Source organism: Maniola jurtina, chromosome 3 (assembly GCF_905333055.1).
Source record: "Maniola jurtina chromosome 3, ilManJurt1.1, whole genome shotgun sequence".
Classification (NCBI taxonomy): domain Eukaryota; kingdom Metazoa; phylum Arthropoda; class Insecta; order Lepidoptera; family Nymphalidae; genus Maniola; species Maniola jurtina.
Window position 1 is genome coordinate 256,172 of NC_060031.1, and position 18,376 is coordinate 274,547.

General features: G+C 36.6%; 1 protein-coding gene and 1 long non-coding RNA gene across 3 annotated transcripts in view; both read left to right on the forward strand.

Annotated features, from left to right (window-relative positions):
* The window catches only part of LOC123881066 (rhomboid-related protein 2-like), a 28,981-nt gene extending 10,633 nt beyond the window's left edge, over positions 1-18,348 (forward strand). For both annotated transcript variants that reach the window (XM_045929631.1, XM_045929630.1), the window contains exons 2-7: positions 13,458-13,561; positions 13,737-14,099; positions 14,478-14,630; positions 15,165-15,340; positions 15,666-15,847; positions 16,652-18,348. In XM_045929631.1, the coding sequence (XP_045785587.1) occupies positions 13,532-13,561; positions 13,737-14,099; positions 14,478-14,630; positions 15,165-15,340; positions 15,666-15,847; positions 16,652-16,776 (1,029 nt within the window). In that variant the 5' untranslated portion in view covers positions 13,458-13,531 and the 3' untranslated portion in view covers positions 16,777-18,348. The remainder of the gene's footprint in view (positions 1-13,457; positions 13,562-13,736; positions 14,100-14,477; positions 14,631-15,164; positions 15,341-15,665; positions 15,848-16,651) is intronic.
* LOC123881079 overlaps positions 1-18,376 on the forward strand; it is a 283,317-nt gene that overhangs the window by 90,044 nt on the left and 174,897 nt on the right. The gene's annotated exons all lie outside the window — the stretch shown is intronic.

The following is an 18,376-nucleotide window of genomic DNA, read 5'->3' on the forward strand; positions in this document are numbered from 1 at the left end:
TATAACATTTACACTTTGATTTCTTATTGATTTATGAGGAAGGAGTCAAGTTCAAAAAATCTTTAGACATTGGGTTCCCAAAGAGCTGAAATGGCGACCTCGCGTGGTGGACCTCGTGGCTTGTCCCTGCAAGAAGCCTATACCCAGCTGTGGAGGTCTATCGGTTGACGATGAGTCAAGTTATGGGAGGCGAATAGCGATGGATTCAGTAATTTCCACTTTACAGGACCATGGTTTATGGAAATTGTTGTGAGAGATTTTAGGGCTAGATTAGTTTAGACTTAAAATTTAATAAACTTTAACTTGAAAACCTTCCACTAGATACATTATACACCGCTGTGCAAGAGGCCAATACTCGATAACACAATTTAATACCTAATCTATAATTCTTGCTGTGCGTTGATAGGTTGACAGCTTAGTGTGGTAAAGCGGGCATTGACACCTTAAACCCCCATTGCACCCCTCACGGTAGGTACAACGTTTTATTCCTACCAATGACCCCCCACAGGGCTATCGACTATTCAACTTGAGCTAGGTAACTTTTATTGGGCAACAGTAGGCTAAACACCTCAATGACTCAGGCCATTGTTGTGTAAACGATGCAGATACAAACTAGGCTAAGATTAAACAGGATGTTGAACTAAAAATATTTATTTTATATTTGTGACAAAGTTGCGTGAAGCAACCGGCTGAGCTTTCAGTTGCCCACAAGATAATTGTAGTACATACGTATTTAACTGTATTGTCTGCATATACAAAAGGAAATAGTGACTGACTGACTGACTGATCTATCAACGCACAGCTCAAACTAGTGAACGGTTCAGGCGCGGCATGCAGACAGCTATTATGACGTAGACATCCGTTAAATAAAGAATTTTCGGAAATTCAACTCCTAAGGGGGGTTGGGGGTTTGAAATTGGTGTAGTTCACGCGGATGAAGGCGCGGGCATAAGCTAGATAGTTTTACATACAAAATGTAATTTTCATGATTTGAAAAGAGCAACTGCTGAGTTTCTTGCCAGCTCTTCTCAGTAGAATCTTCATTCCTAACCGGTGGTAGAGTCACAGACGTAACATAAGATACACTAGTTGTCCTAGCCTAGATGAATGTTCATTTGCTAAGCTAAAAAAGTATGAAATTATTTAATTAGGTAATATTAGGTACTACTTTAGGTACGGCAAAATAAATGCACCTACATTTCATATTTTTCCTTGTAACGGCAAATTGAGCCAACTCAAAACGGGAAAGTAACGCGTTCAAATGTTATCGTTGAGGTACAATAATTAATGATGCCTAAAAGTATATGTATATGTATTGTATTAGGTTAATATACCTACTTACTAAATACCTACACCTAAAATCATTTATAATTATAATGTCCTTTTACCCCATTCTACACCACATCAAACTGGAATTAAATATCGTTTATCAGCATTATTTGCCTAACCACTAGCTGATGCCCGCGACTTCGTCCGCGTGGATTTAGGTTTTCCGAAATCCCGTAGGAACTCGTTGACTTTCCGCGATAAAAAGTAGCCTATGTGACCTTCCGCTTATAAGACCACAGACCTTACAACTGCGTTATATTATAGGTAAGTATAGGTCGACAGAATTCTCTCATTTAAAAGAAAAATATTCAGTGTAAAACTTTGGGGTGTAAATCAAAGGAAGCGTCGTATAATGAATGCAACGTTATGGTTCCGCATGCAAAACGCGCGCTTTGTGGAACCCACGCTAACCTCATTAGCACGTAAAGACGCAGCTCTCCACTCTCCAGGCCTAGACTGGTGGGTGCAGCTGCTTTGTTTACAACTGCGATCGATATGACCTGACGCGTTTAATCTGTTTAATGCAAACACGCACCTTGCTACGTAAATCTTCCTGCAGGATGGCAATAGTAAACATAGTTTGTTTCTTTATTATCGTCATAAAAATGTCTATATTAATAACTCGAAATTTAAAAAACCCCCGACGCAAAAACCTCTATAAGAAAACTAGAAAAGAGCTGATAACTTTCAAACGGCTGACTGATTTTCTTGGATCATAGCTAAGAACACTCTCGATCGAGCCACCTTTCAAACAAAAAAAAACTAAATTAAAATCGGTTCATTCTTCAAAACTTATGGTATATTACTTTAATTTAATCAATCATTTTCTCAACAAAATATCTAATTGCTTTCCGAAAAAAAAAATTGCGCTCCTATTTGCTGTTGAGTGTACTACTCAACAGCAAATAGGAGCGCTTTTTTTTAAGTACTTACTTTAACTTTCTTTACCAGAGCCGAGCCAAAGCAGTAGGATAGAAATCTTACTGCTATGGCTCTGGTAAAGAACACGTAGATCCGTTGCTCAGTTGCAGCGTGATTAAAGGACAAACCAACAAAATAACATATACATCATCGCATTTATAATATTACTAAAATAAAATAAAATCAAAAATAAATATTTTATGGAGGATAACTAATGTCTCTTATGATACTACGCCCGGCTTGGTTCGGAAAGCAGATTCTAGGAGAGCCGGCAAATTTTTAGCACATTCCTATCTACAGTTTAATTGGCCTGCACACATCGCATCGCTTTAGTGGTCATACATCTCTAGGCCATAGAAATCCTGGTTAAAACCCTACAAACCACTGAATAAGTAAACCTATTCAGTGGTACAAACAAATATTTTCAAGGTACGGTCGGCCTCAGAATTCAAGTAGCAATTATTTTTATTTTATTTTTTATTTTTATTAATTAGGTTCACTTACAGCTACTTACATTAAACATTTAAAATAGTACTTAGTCTAAGCTTACTTACTAAATGTAGTCGCTATTTACAAGTGAACACAACGTTTTACGCGAAACTATTGCATGAAAAATTTGTCTCACGTATGAACTTTTTCTATAAACACGCCACACACACCTAACGCATGTGCATAACCGTGCCACGCGAATATGATCATTAATGTGCTAAACGATTTAAGGCCTTTGACTGTACAACGGTATCCACAACAAGGTAGTAGTTACGCATGTTGTAGCTGTGCGTAAATGTAATCCTTATTACAGTCTCGATGGCCTCTCGAGCAGGCATGTCCGCTGGCTGCCGCAACAGCCTTCACCACTCCACAATGGAGCTCCGATCGATAGGTCAGCGACTCCAGCCCTCGACAAAGCCTGCGATGCCTGAAGTATTGCAGCTCGTATCAAAGCCCTGCGACAGGCAATGAACTGAACAATGGAAATGTTTCCACTCGTGGGTAGATTGTTGTAGCTTTTCCATTTAGCGTTTAAGTTTATGGTTATTTTTTTTTTAATTTCCAAAGATACCACTGAATAATTAAGTTATTATTGTTATTTTTCTTCAGACAAGTAGGTTATTGCAATCATTACCCTCGGCTTCGCACGGCTAGCTTATGAGGATTTTCGTAGGGACCTCTAATTTTTTGAAAATCAAGTAAAATAAGCTCATGTCACTCAGGAATAATGCAGCTTTCTACTGGTGAAAAAATTTTCAAATCGGTCCCGTAGTTCTAGAAACCACCTCCTACAAACAAACTTATGAACTTTACCGCTTATTAGTATTAGTATTGCCTCTTTGTAATATTAGTATGCGAAAGTATGTCTGTTTGTTGGTTTGTCCTTCAATCACGCCGTAACAGACCGGATTGACGTAATTTTTTGCATGGATATATGTAGTTAAAGACCTGGAGAATAGGCTATTTTAACCTATAAGAAAATCTAAAAGTTCCCACGGGGTTTTTAAAAACCGAATACCTCGCGAACGAAATCGCGGGCTAGTTTCCAACATAATATAATATTACGTAATTAATGACAATTATTGTATGATAATCACTGAATAATAATTTATTTTTTGGTATTGTTCACTATACAATTAAAATCAATTCAGTAGGCATTGCAAATTTTACCAGTTTTAAATAAGGACACTAATTTTCCCCTCAAAAGTGAGGATACTAAACTATAATCAAGGTTTTAAAATATAAGGAAACTAATTTTTCCCTCAAATTTGAGAGGAAAATTAGTACCTATCCTTCTAATTAGATGAATTTAGATCTTTTTTATTTGGATCCCATTAAACTGGGTTTTTTTTAAATTAAATAATAAATATGAATTTTCATCGATTTCTAATGATAAAATCTCCGCAAATGAATCTAGAAAAGTTCTGAAAAGGAATTAATAAGAACTGTTTTTTATAAGCTACCGCTTCATAATTTCTGGGATTGAAAGCGAACCAGAGCCGCAAAGTTCTAAATTAGCCTCTTGAAATTTATCCGATCTTATTTAAATCCATAACTTGTGTTCCTTAATAATACCTTCAATAGTCAGGTCACCGACTCTGTCCTTACTCCATGATTACAGCAACAAAAGCTTGAAAAGATATTTCAGTTTTCATAAAAGCCTAGGACAATGGGCTAGGGTTGTCACGTCCCTACGATAGCTCTATTTTGTACTTGTTCATTAACTTTTAATTCTGGACAAATATCTACTGTACTTTTTGCTTGGAATTAATGAAAATGTTTTCCCTCATTGTGTTCCAGAACAAAAATATGAAGCCTGAAATATGTACTTATTTACAAAACATTTTTGTACAATTCGTGAACTACCTTTCTTCATAAAAAGCTTTTATTCAACCTTAATTAGTAAGTAAAGTACATCAAAATATATTAAATAATAATAAATTAAGTATACTTACCTACTAAAAAAATTGATTGTATAATATGCGGCTTTATCGGTAAACCAACAATCTCTTCAAAGAGTCTATAGATATAATTTTTAACTGTACCAAAGTACTTATTAATCCATCATCCATCCATCCATCAGCCTGTAAGCGTCCAATGCTGGACAGGCCTTTCCAAGAGCGCGCCACCAAACACGGTCCTCCGCCTTCCTCATCCACCCGCTCCCCGCCACCTTCTTCAGGTCATCGGTCCAGCGGGCTGGAGGTCGTCCTACACTGCGCTTACCGGTACGCGGTCTCCACTCCAGAACACGTCTGCCCCAACGGCCGTCGGTTCTGCGACAGACATGGCCTGCCCATTGCCACTTCAGCTTGCTAATCCTTTGAGCTACCGACATAGCTCAAAGGATTAGCTCAAAGGATTACTTATTAAATTGTTATTTAATTCTGAGATCTTTTGAAACAATACCTACATACAGTAGATAGCCGAACCAAAAGATTAATCTGATCACAAAATCAACAAGTGTAAATTAAAAATTTATAACACCCCCGACAAGTGAAGATTACAGTAACTAGAAAAGACCGAAAAGACCTGATAACTTTCAAACGGCTGAACTGATTTTCTTGGACTATTCCGCGCCTACGATCTAAAGTATCTGAGTTTTCCAAAACATCATTTTCAAATAAATAATTATGTATTTAGGCAACGTCCATCTCGACAGCTTGACATTTGTCAATTGACATAATATTATGAACCTAACGGTTATCTAACCTTCTTTTCTACAAGAAAACTAGAAAAGAGCTGATAACTCTTAAACGAGTGAACCAATTTTTTTGGATATAGCTAAGAACACTCTCGATCAAGCCACCTGTCAAACAAAAAAGAGTAAATTAAAATCGGTTCATTCGTTTAGGCGCTACGATGCCACAGACAGATACACAGATACACAGATACACAGACACACAGATACACACGTCAAACTTATAACACTCCTCTATTTGGGTCGGGGGTTAAAAAAGGATATTTCAAACTTCCAAGTTTTGAATAAAAGCTTTCAAACTACGGAAGTAATTTTTTTAATTCAACGGTTTTCTTGGAAATGTGGTAGTATATGCCTAATAATAGAACAGAATAAAATAAAATAAATTAAAATATTTTTAATAAATACCTAGGTACTTTTGAACAGTGAAATGATTGTACATCTACCTGGGAAGCAGTGAAGTTGTCACCCCTAACCGAGAGCCATCGTGAAACAATACGTCTGTTTCTACTCCGGCTAATGCAGTAGCGAGTCGAGGCTTGTATACCACTACACTGCAACTGCACAGCCTGCCGACTGACGACTGTCGACTGCCCACTGTCGACTGTCGACTGGAGATTGTTCTGAGCTACCTACAATCATGTAACTGTTATTAAGTCCTGTGGTTAAGACAGAAAATTGGAGCACTGCAACATTATCTGTTTCTTTTCCTCCCTACCAGCAAATACATGCTGCCAAGAGATGAGCATTCTTGTACAATGCCGCGTAGGAACTACAAACCGATTAGGGGATAGGGTCAACCATCCAAACACCAACATGGATCAGAGTTGCCTACCCAGTCACCTAGAAAAAGCTGTCGCAACTTATCTAAAACATTCTCCTGCAGTTTTATCTATTGTTAACTGAAAAGAGCAACCTCCGAGTTTCTTCCTGATTCTTTTCGGAGCTTATTCCAAACCAGTAGTAGATTCATTTGACGATTCAAAAGCACTTTGTTTTATTAGAATAAAAAACTTCTATTTCCATTACAAAACTGAAAGCACGCCATAAATACATCAATAAACCTTAACGGGCGTTCGCTCAGGGAGGTAATGGCACTTGGCAGTGTAGTGTGTATTCACGTGGCCTTCGCCTTGAAAGGGATATTTGAACTCGTCGAGGGTATGATTATGGTATCTCTAGTTTATGCGTTGACGCATTTCGGATAAAACAAGTAAAAACGCTACTACGCTCGTTTATAATATGTAGTATGTACTAGCAGCTGCCCGCGACTACATCCGCGTACAATTTTTGATTTCCCATGAGATTAAGAAATGTTTTCACTGTAAAAAAAGGCTCACTCACTGTTAACCACCACATAAGAGGTCCTTTTTACCATACACATAATATGGAACCACTATGACCGAAATTCGTATAGCTTTCATAGGTTCTTCAACCCCACTTTGCCCACTTAGAGGTGAAACGAAACCCATTTTGTTATCCTGTTGAGTTGCGTCATTCGTTTCAGGCCCTTTTGATGATTACAATAATGTATACCTAATACCTAGTAAACACTAACCCAATTGAATTTTGAGGAATTCCACACATTACATGTAAATGATATAGCTTATTCGCTAATTCAATGGTAAATTAAATGGTTTTCCCTGTCTGCAAATAAATACACGGAATTACAAGTAGAGAAGAACATAGTTCGAAAACAGTAGATTTTCGATTATTTGAGATATTTAATTAATTTTTGTTTTTGTTTTCAAAAATAAAAATGTATTTTTCATTTGTTACCATGCTTACTATTATAAATGCGAAAGTGTGTCTGCTTGTCTTTCACAGCCCATCGGTTTAACTGATTTTGACAAAGTTTGGTACAAAAATAGCTTGTATCCTTCAGAAGGATATAGGCTACTTTTTGTCCCAGAAAATTAGTGTTTCCACGGGACTTTTAAAAATCTAAATTAGCGGGGATCAAGCCGCAGGTATATTATCTAGTTTTTGATAACGGAATTCGAAAAACAATAATAGAACAGTCTTATTGATTGGCGCATGATCATATTATTTAAATGCATCGATGTATGAATGGAGACACTTTGGTAATGTACATACGTATTATTTACAGTAAGTAAGCATAATATTTTTATCGAAACCAACCATTACATTTACAATTTTAATTTAATTTAATTTCATTTCATTTTATTCCACATTTTTATCACACAGGTAGGTAAAAACTGAATCTTATCCTAAATAAAAAAAATTATGTAGGTATGATACGATATCCCAAAAATAATTAAGTGATTACACTATAAACTCATTCAATTATAGTCATATTATGCGGTAAAATAATTAGGAATGGCTATTTTAATGCCAATTATCCGCAGACAAAGCGGCGGTAAGTAACCTGTTTTAGCCATAAAAACAAAACCAAACCGCGCCACTTCTCGGTAATGATAATGGAATTAAATTAATTTACTTTAAAGTTCATTGTTTTATATGAAATGCACCAGTTACGCACTGATAAGATAATAGGTAAGTACGTTGAATTATTTGGCACTAATGACCCGCCCCGACTTCGTACTCATTGCCAAAGCCAGATAATGACATTTTTTTAAATTCAGATACAAGTAAGCCCTTGACTACAATCTCACCTGGTGCTAAGTGATAATGCAGTCTAAGATGGAAGCGGGCTAATCTGGAAGGGATATGACAGTTGTTATTAAACCCATATACCGCTTTAGTTTCTAAACGGCATCGTACCGGAACGCAAAATCGCCTGGCAGCACGGCTTTGCACGGCCAAAGCCTCCCATCAGGCCAAAGCATTGAACTAATAATACCTGAGTGGGCCAAAGGAGTATTTTCATATGTATAACCAGTAGCTCAGTGATACAGAGTGAACTGTTCGGCCAAATATTTGAACTATTAGCGTAGTAACTAGAGTAGCCTTGGCCCGCTGCCCGCGTGAATGGAGCGATAAATGTCTAGGTCAACCACCATACAGAAAACTATGCGTTCTACACGCATGTCGCATAGTTTTCAGTTTCAGCTAACTTTCCGTTTACCACCATAGCAATGGAAGTATAAAAAAATATAATAATACGCCGAAAAAGAAATAATATGCCGCATGCTACGAAATAATGGGAACATTAATTAACTCTAACTAGGTAAAGTCGTAGCGTAGTTAAACTTTCTATAGATCTCAAGCTAGGGTTTCGCTTCAGTTTATCGGTATGTGGTTGTTTACCATTGAAGATAAGGGACGTCATGGTAGCATAAACAAACGCGACACTAACGCGAGCTTATTAATCTGAACAATTATGTAGGTACGAGTATAAAGCTAATGTGGATAAACTAGCCAGACCAAAACAATAACTACTGCGTACTGATCTAATCAGGCATAAGTATTCATAAATGCTGAGTAATCGCGGATGATCCTATAAGCATATCTGATGGCTTGGCTATAACCTGTGGCTATAACAAACAGACATACCGACCTATCTAAGAGTTAGCCACAAACAGGGCATTAGTCAGAGAGCTGATGGGAAAGAACAATGCGACATCTGCAAGGAAAAACATCGTATCTCATTTTTCGTAACTTCTGTAAAGCTTTAACGCCGTCCAACTTTAAAAGTGTTTGTCAGTAAGGTAAAATCTAAACTTTCATATAGTTTATAAATAATCATTCAAATTCAATTTATTTATTTGCTATTCCAAGTAGGTACCTACCTACTTTATTATTTTTTGTGAGTTACAATTATTTTCTACAGTAAATGAATAATGGCATTGTAATTAGGTATACAATTCAATATTATGTATTAATATCTCCTTTATACTTAAAAATATTGTAAGTTACCTGGGATAGGATGAAAGTTCGCTTGACACGACAAAATACTTGCCGAGAAGACGGTTAATTAATACCATTTTAGTAATACCATTTTATTATCACCAATGGATGCTGAGTTACAATCTTTTTCCACTGACTAAAATCGTACGGCACTTAATTTAGATAAAGGGGTGAGCGCAAAAAAAGAGCATTTTTTGTTCGCTATGAATATGATTGTAAAATAAGTTAATTTTGACTATACCTACTGTTCAGGAATTCTTGTACATTTTTGTCACCTGCTCATAGCATATTGCAAGTAGAATGTAAATCCACCAAACTCACAAATAAATCTAGACTCTACCCATATCAGGAGGGGTTTAAAATACATAGTCTTTCAGTTTTTACCAAATAGGTATCTTGTAAAATCCACGAGTTCTTGAAGTAGGTACATCGGCTTGCATTGCAACGGCGACTGCATACAGAATAGGTACCAGAACACCATGCATGACACTTCATTACATGGGATACCTAACTGTCAACACCATAGTCAATGCTGGACCGATTTGGATAGTGATGTTTTATTTAGTAGTGCACTGTTGACGTGCATGATAATTTTTTATACCGTTACTGTAACTGAATATTTTTAATAAATATAATAAAAAGTATATAAAATATATATAAAAAAAAAAAGTTACATTTTTGAATGTTTTAACCTGCGATCCAAAAAGAGGGGTGTATAAGTTCGACGTGTGTATCTGTGTATCTGTCTGTGGCATCGTAGCTCCTAAACGAATGAACCGATTTTAATTTAATTTTTTTTGAAAGGTGACTTCAGCCGTTTGAAAGTTATCAAGCTCTTTTCTAGTTTTCTTATAGAGGTTTTTGTGTCGGGGGTTTTTTAAATTTTCAGTTATAAATTATTTCTTGTTTTAATAGTTATAATTAAAACTTTTCAGCACTAACCTCTACTAATATAATACAAGTAGGTATGTACCTACGCTGGAACTGCAATTGCCGACCTGTTTTTGATGCAACTTAATTTTCGCCATTTTAATTTTGGCTGATAGCAGAATAGAATAGAATAGATTTTTATTCAAATAATAAACGGCCCAAAACGTAACTGTATTTTTTTTTGTATGAAACACCCTTCCACCCTAGGTAGGTACTACTTGTAGGTCCATTTCAGGGGTTTTTAGTTATTCGTAATTCGTCTCTGAATTTTTTGAATATTTTATGTTTTTTTAAATGTACCTCTTGGCAACATTCCCCGAGGGCATGATTGGTTCAGTAATTAGCATAACTTATGTAGCTTAACATTTAAATTTCAAGTAGATAGCGATATGAAAACTCTTTTTATGTAATCTGACATTTAGCAACAGTGGGAATTTGGATTTGACATTTCATGATAACCCAATTTTTATCTTATCTTTGTAAGTAGGCACCAATGATAGTGACAGATAACCTGTTATAACCTAAACTGTTATTTTAAATCTAATCTCTTTATTAACATAATACTTAATTAAATGCTAAGTAATGCTGTGGTGATAGTATAACAATAATATTATGTTAGCCTGATAAAAACGTCTCAATAATATTTTGGTAGGTAAGTAGATTTAATTAAGTTGAAATTAAATTACCTAAAAACAGGTCCATGCTGATTTCTACCAAAAACCAAAAACATTTAAAAATAATTTGCGTAATGCTTATTGCGCCTACTTGTCATAATTACAAAACATGCATTTAGTAACAGTATGTAAAAATACTACACTTAAAACTACTATTATTAAAAGTTATTTAAATGACCACACCATTAGGCCCATATTAATTATATTCACTTACATAATAATTAATAATATTATGGTATGGATAGGCAGACAATAATAAATATAATTATTTAAAGAGGATATTAATAAGGTGGAAAAACCAATATTTAGGGATACAACGCATAAGCACAGTCCTACAGGGTCACTTTAAATAGGCGATGAAGTCATATTATTTTCACGTACCTCTAAGTACATACTGTAAAGTACTAAATTACCGACGTATTCCTCATGATCAACCTATCGCCAGCCCACTACTGAACACGGATTTCCTCTCTGACTGAGAAGGGCTCAGCAAGAAAATAAATTGAATTGAATTGAATTGAGGGTTTAGCCATAGTCCAAGCTGGTGACTGCACTTCACCAGCTTAGCAGACTTCACACACCTTTAAGATCACTATGGAGAACTCTCAGGCATGCAGGTTTCCTCAAGATGTTTTTCTTCATCGTTACAGCAAGTGCTATTTTAATTATTTTAAACACACATAGGTACTTAACTCTGAAAAGTTAGAGATGCATGCCCGGGATCGAAACCCCGAACTCCCGAAGAGGAAGCGGACGTTTTAATCACTAGGTTATCACGGTGCTTAATTACTGAGTATTGATTTTTTTATGACATGATAAAACACTTAACTAAGTAGACGTTTAGATTAACTCTTTTAACTTCCATTTATGTAATTGATAATTACTTAGATCAATTTGTAAAGATAGAATGTTTATTCATTAGTAAACAACTAGCAGATACCCGCGACTTCGTTCGCGTGGATGTAGGTTTTTTAAAATTCCCGTGGGAACTCTTTGATTTTCCGGGATAAAAAGTAGCCTATGTGCTAATCCAGGGTATAATCTATCTCCATTCTAAATTTCATCCCAATCCGTCCAGTAGTTTTTGCGTGAAGGAGTAACAAACATACACACACACACACATACAAACTTTCTCCTTTATAATATTAGTGTGATGGTCATGGAGAACAAAAATTTAAAAAAAAAATAATTATCTATCAAACTACTCGTAGATAGAGCCGATGTGCTTTTTGAAAGCAACTCAAATTCAGCTCTATTGACTTTGGCATAGCGACGGCGATTAAAAAAGCGCGCCGCACCATCTCCTGCGTGGTTTATACTAATTTCAACTATATATTAAAACGAATAAAGCTGAGTTTAAGTTATCAAAAAAGCTACATCTGGGCCCTCTCCTTTGTGCTTTATATTTTCAACCATATGCAATACCGATAAAGCTGCGTTAAAGTTTGCTATCAAAAAAAGCTCCATTTCTGGTCCTCTCTCCGTCCGTTTATTTTAACCATACACAACACCAATTACCTACATAAAGTTCAGTTTAAATGGCAACCTTGCCTATACGTGCGCTTCGTACAGATTGAAGCGACAGTTTTTTTTTAAATCCTGAAGTAAATATCCTTTTGAGTGGAGTATCATGTCGTTTACGAGGTTTTTCATGCGAGGGCCCGCACTTTACGACGCGACGTCCAGTTCACCGCAGTTGACAGCTATTCACTGCAGACTTCGCAATTACTTCGCTTTTACACAAGAATTTTTCTAAATACGTAGTGTTTTTCAAAAAGTTCGCTGATGAATCTTTTTCAGTCGGTAAAATTTTCTTTCAATTATGAATTCTATTTAGGTCACTATTTTTTCTGGTGTACTTAATTCTAGGTGTACCTATTCTTTTTTCTCCCTTATAAAATTAGGTATGAAAAATATACTTAGTAAGCAGTGTTTTAAAGCATAAAATGAGCTTAAAGTCTATAGTAAAATTATGAACAGCATAAACTGTGTTGCGGAGAGTTAGAAAGCCATAAATAATATTTTCCTTAATTGAATGATTACCTAAATGAGCTTCTAGTTTACGTCGCATTTCCTTACCATCAGGTAACGATGGTGACTTATAATGTAGGTGTGTATCTTACTCTCGAGAGCTAACTACTCGGCAGCACCAACAGAGTCGTGAGCATGATAGCCAGTAGAGCAAAGAGTATGCAATCACTACGCAGTAGAGGTCGACTGCTGTTATCCAAAACTCGACAACTTGTTATCCAAAACAATCTAACTCTAGGAATTCCGGCATCGTCAGGTATTTTCGATGACAAAAATTCTGAAACGCACCTTGATAACGCTAGTAAAGGGTAAAACACATAATCCTTTGGAAAACCATAGCGAATGATAAGAAGACGTAGTACTCAATATAACAAATCTGTGTCCTTTAAACCAATAAGCAAACCGCAATAGTTTATTAATAGCTCTAATTTCCGGGCAAATTAAAGGGAATCCCTAATTAGGGAGTTAAATATAATATAATTGCTCGATTTTCCTTTAACACGGTATAAATTTGATGGGATTTGACGAGAGGTATCATTTGTTGCCAGAACTCGCCGGAGGTATGGTGTAACGCTCTTGTGACTCTTTTAGAAGATGACCAGAGTATCTTCTGCGGCGAACAATGGCTCCGGATGCGGAGGACTGCGAACAGGTTGGTATAAAAAATAAAAAAGTCACAAAACTAAAACTACACTGTAGCTTACTTCTAAAATATTCTTCGGTAGTTATGGAACTCCAAGTAAATACAAAATATAGACAAGATTTTCTCGGCATAGTTTTAGTAAATTCTTGCGGATAAAGTCTAATTCTTATCATATCGAAATCAGGTGGAGCGGCTAAATGGAGACTATCAAGAGGTACCAGTTCATCAGGGAAGACGGATCCTGCCAGAAGAGCCGCCACCAGCGCAGGCCTGGGCCGAAAACGAGGAGTTGGGACTCGGGAACGATAGCAGAACCAACAGCCCCGGGGAGAACCGACGACTCCTCGGAAGCAAACCCCTTCAGAAATCCTCGTGCCGTCTTCAAGCTGGTCTCACTTTAGGAGTTTTGGTTGTCAAGAAACCAAAATGTACGTCAGTCAAGTCCGGATTAAAAACGCAAGCGAAAACGAAATTCCAAAAGAGGAAAGAAAAGCTGAAAGACGTTTTAAGGCCTCCCTACTTCATCATTACCATGCTGTTTCTCAATGTAAGTGATTTTTGAATATTTTTTTTTCACCTTTCTTTTTTCTTTATACTTTCAATAATTTAAGAGACCCTCCTTATGTAGGAGATCCGCCCGGGTGCCTACAAATTATTTATCTCTGTCTTTGTCACTTGAGTCTTTCTCGCCTTTCTGGGACAGACGTTTACAACATGCAGATCTCCTGCGTGTCCCGCGGTTCAGATCCTCTCTGAAACACCCACTGGTTTGCGATCACGGTGCCAAGCTGTTCCACCTCCTGTACCACTGGTGCGCGAACTCCCATAGCTTCCGAAGCTTTTTCACGAACGATCCTGTCCAGCAGCACGCACCGAGATACGGCATACTCCAAGTAAACTTTATATGAATGTGACTCTTCCCCAGGTGATGGTTCACCTGTGCGCTCCAGAGGAATGGCGCGCCAAGCTGGAGTGGGCGCCGGGCGCGTGGTGGAAGGAGCCCTGGAGGCTGCTCACGTACGGCCTCGTGCACATGGGCACCACCCATCTGGCGCTCAACGCACTCATGGCACTGGCTGTAAGTTTACTTTTATATTAGAGGAGCTGGCGAACAAAACGATGCAATTACCTGCATTTCTGACCAAGGAAGTTTTTGGACCACTGAATACACCACCAGCACTGAGTGGCCAAAAACTGCGCTAAAATTAAGTCCAAAGTTCGTGATTTCTATTAAAACTGTAAAAGTGCAAAGTGCAAGTGAAATTTCAATCGTTTTTATTGATGTAGTATAGAAGCAGGCGTTATTTTGCGGAAGTCCATGATACACAAGGAACCAAATTGATTCTTGCTCAATCCGTAATTTTTTTTTCGTTCTATTGGTCTGTTTTATTCGCTAGCTTCATTTTTTTTGGCTTGACTTGACTACCTGTGAGGACACGCCTTGGCAAAATAACCCTGCCTCGAAGCCCCTGTTCCCAAAAGAGACGAAATAGCAGGACAGAAGGACGAAATAAGTTTCATAAAGCTCAATTTTTCTTCAATTTTATGTACCTATGTGAAATTCAGATAACAAGCTCAAATGAATCTTAAAAAAGTTTTTTTTTCATTATAGGTTGGCTGGCGTCTCGAGTGCGAGCAAGGCTGGTTGCGCGTGGCCACGATCTGGCTGGGAGGAGTGGCGGCAGGAGCGCTGGGGGCCGGAGCCCTGCAGCCGCAGGTGCGCGTGGTGGGAGCCTCCGCCGCTGTCTATGCTTTATTGACTGCGCATCTGCCTAACGTGTGCCTTAGGTATGGAATATGAACTTTGTATATTTCAGCTCAACAAAGCGGCGATAGTGATAGGTTCGGAAGGTTGGGGGCTCAATCCCGGGCACACACTTCAAGCACGGTATCAAGTTCTTGGTCATGTACGTTTTAAGCAATTAAACATCACTTGATTTAATGGTGAAGGAAAATATCATAAGGAAACCATAATAGTTTTTGATTTATCGTGCAAAATGTCGAAAAAATACCTGAGTACGAAACCTCTAATTTTTGATACTATGTATTTAATCTTTTTTTATTTAAACTAAAATAAAATTATAAATTAGCTACATCAATGATTTTTTTACAGATTCGGCCACATCCCCCTTTGGTGGTTTCGGCCTCTGAGTGTGGTGGTGTTGGGCGTCTCCGAAGGCTGCTGGGCGCTGCTGCGCGTGCCTGGGCCGAAGGTGTCGTACAACCACGTGGCGTGGGCCGCGCATGCGCTGGGCGCCGCCGTCGGAGTTCCCCTGGCTTTCCTCGTATTTACAGGTAAATTTAAAAATATTTCTGCCACTATGCCCAAGGAGAGAACTTAGAATAGGGCTCTGTCTGTTATGTAATCGACCATACAAATGACGTACCTATAGCTTTTTCCTGCGACATTGTCGAAATCAAAATCAACATTATTTTATATCATGTAGAACAACTAAGTAGTATCTCTTATGCTACGTCTGTGACTCTACCGCCCGTTTGGAACGCAGATTCCACTGAGTCGCCAAGAAACTCAGCAGTTGCTCTTTTCTAATCATTAAAAGTTACAATACTAGTAACTACACCATCTTGTGGGGAACTGAAAGCTGGTTGCTTTCACGCAACTGTGTCACTAAAGAATTCATCAATTGGATAATAGCCTCGACTCAATTTTATCTTCGTTACTAAAATGTACAAGGCATCTATCACCTGTGCAAACTTTAATAAATGAGTTTGTGTTTGGTTTGTCGCGACAATTAATATACATAGTCGTACGCTATCTTATTGTTGTGCGAAAATAGTACTGCGACATCATTCTCAAAATCTACCGTTCTACTTTGAGTTTAGTGTTGTCATCTTTACTCTTTAATACTCTAATAGAATACAAATAAATGCACAGTTTTAACTGCATGTGCCATTTGTTAATTTTCCTTTTATCATTTTACGCGCTCAATTCCGATTAGGTAGATAGATGTCCTGTTTAATATATATAAAGATAAATAAATAAAATCACACTTTTATGAGTTAAAACTCTTTGACATAATAAAGCTACTCAATGGTGATAAAAATTAATAATATTAACTAAGAATTCATTTGTTTCAGGAGAGAATTCGCCCAAACGAAGTATAACAGTGTGTAGACTATCATCGATCCTTCTGCTCGCATCAGGCTTGTGCGCTTCTGTCGTTCATTACGTGTACTGGTACAAGATCGACCCATGGACTTGACGAGAGAGGGGGTGAAGTTTAGGATCCATTGATTTTGACTCCCTTCGTGAGAGTAAGGAGACCACCAAGGGAGGCTCGATTACTTTCGACGTAGCTACAAAAATAGCTCGAAGAATCGGTGCCTTGCAATTAAGGCCGTGAGAATTATTGTAATCCGTTCCGAATTGAATTCGAATGCGATGTAATTCCAAAAAGCTAGTTTCGAAAAACCAAATATGTAAGAATAAGGAAAACTAAGTAACCTAACCGGGTGTCTTAAGTAGTTACCAATAAAATGAATTCGAAAACAAGACTGCCAATATTATGATCCACGCAACAGAGAAAGGATTTCAAATACGGAAAATAAAATCTAGAGAACTGTAAGTGATTATTTGGGTGTTTTGTGAGAACATGAAAAAAGTTTGAACCAAAATGATTGTGATGATCAAATCTGAGCTTAAACTTAATTAATTAATGTGAAGTAAAAACAACGATATGCACAAAAGTCTTCCAGAAAATGTAATGAAATTGAAATACTCTAAACATTATATTAACGGACTTGTACTTAAACATTTTAGTACTGTGCTTTTTACTGATGTCAAACTAACCAAAGTGATTTTAATAGATTTAAGGATAATTTTATTTTAATTACTTAATGTTGTACAAGTTTGTGATATAAATATCATTTATAGTTCTTAATCCATGGGTAATTTTACTGCAAAAATATTGTTCATTAAATATTTTGTGAAAATATCTCATAAAAACATTAAGGCCAGTGTGTGCCAGATTATAATTTCGGTACCTACTTAGTGATTCTTATGCATATTATAATTATCTGCCGTGCTTTTTAATTTTACTTTTTTTCTAATTTCTATGAAATTATTAGGTAAGTTTCAGTCGTTTTGTATCAAAACATTTTAAATTGTTATGGTTAACTAACTAAGTACACTATGTGATAATAATCATTTTTCCCTACATGTCTATTTTATGAAAGAATTTCGAGGAATTGCTGATGTCGGAGCTAGGTAGATATTTGATGCATACGTGAGGTAATCAAGTAGGTAACAAAAATTTAAAATGTAATTTTTAATTCTGTACTTATCTGAATAAAAAATATGTTCGTACCTAGTTGTGATAATAATGTAAAACTGCAACCACGGACAACCAAAGAGATTCATAATCTAGTCCAATTTTATGATGTTTTTGAAATTGTTAAGTTTCTTTAACTAAACAGTGTATTATAAGTAGAATGATAAATTAAATTTTGTATTGCATATCAATAATTGTTTACTGTTTTAAATAACATGTATATTCCGTAGGAGTTAACGAAGCTTTTATATCAGCTGTATACAGTCTTTAATGTTACCCATTGTCATTTAGGGATTCAAATGATACCTTCTGAAGTGTTCGTAGTCTAAGGATATACTTACTTACTTAATTAAAATTACCTTGTTCCAAAATTTTACAATGTTCAATTTACGTTGAAGTTCTGATGTTGAAACCTTTCACTTTTATATAAATACCTATTCTTTATAAAGTTCGTATGTTGGCAACATTATTGTGATATGTTGTTAATAAAAGTCATTTTTGTACTTAGCCCTCCTTTTATTTCATTTACCAC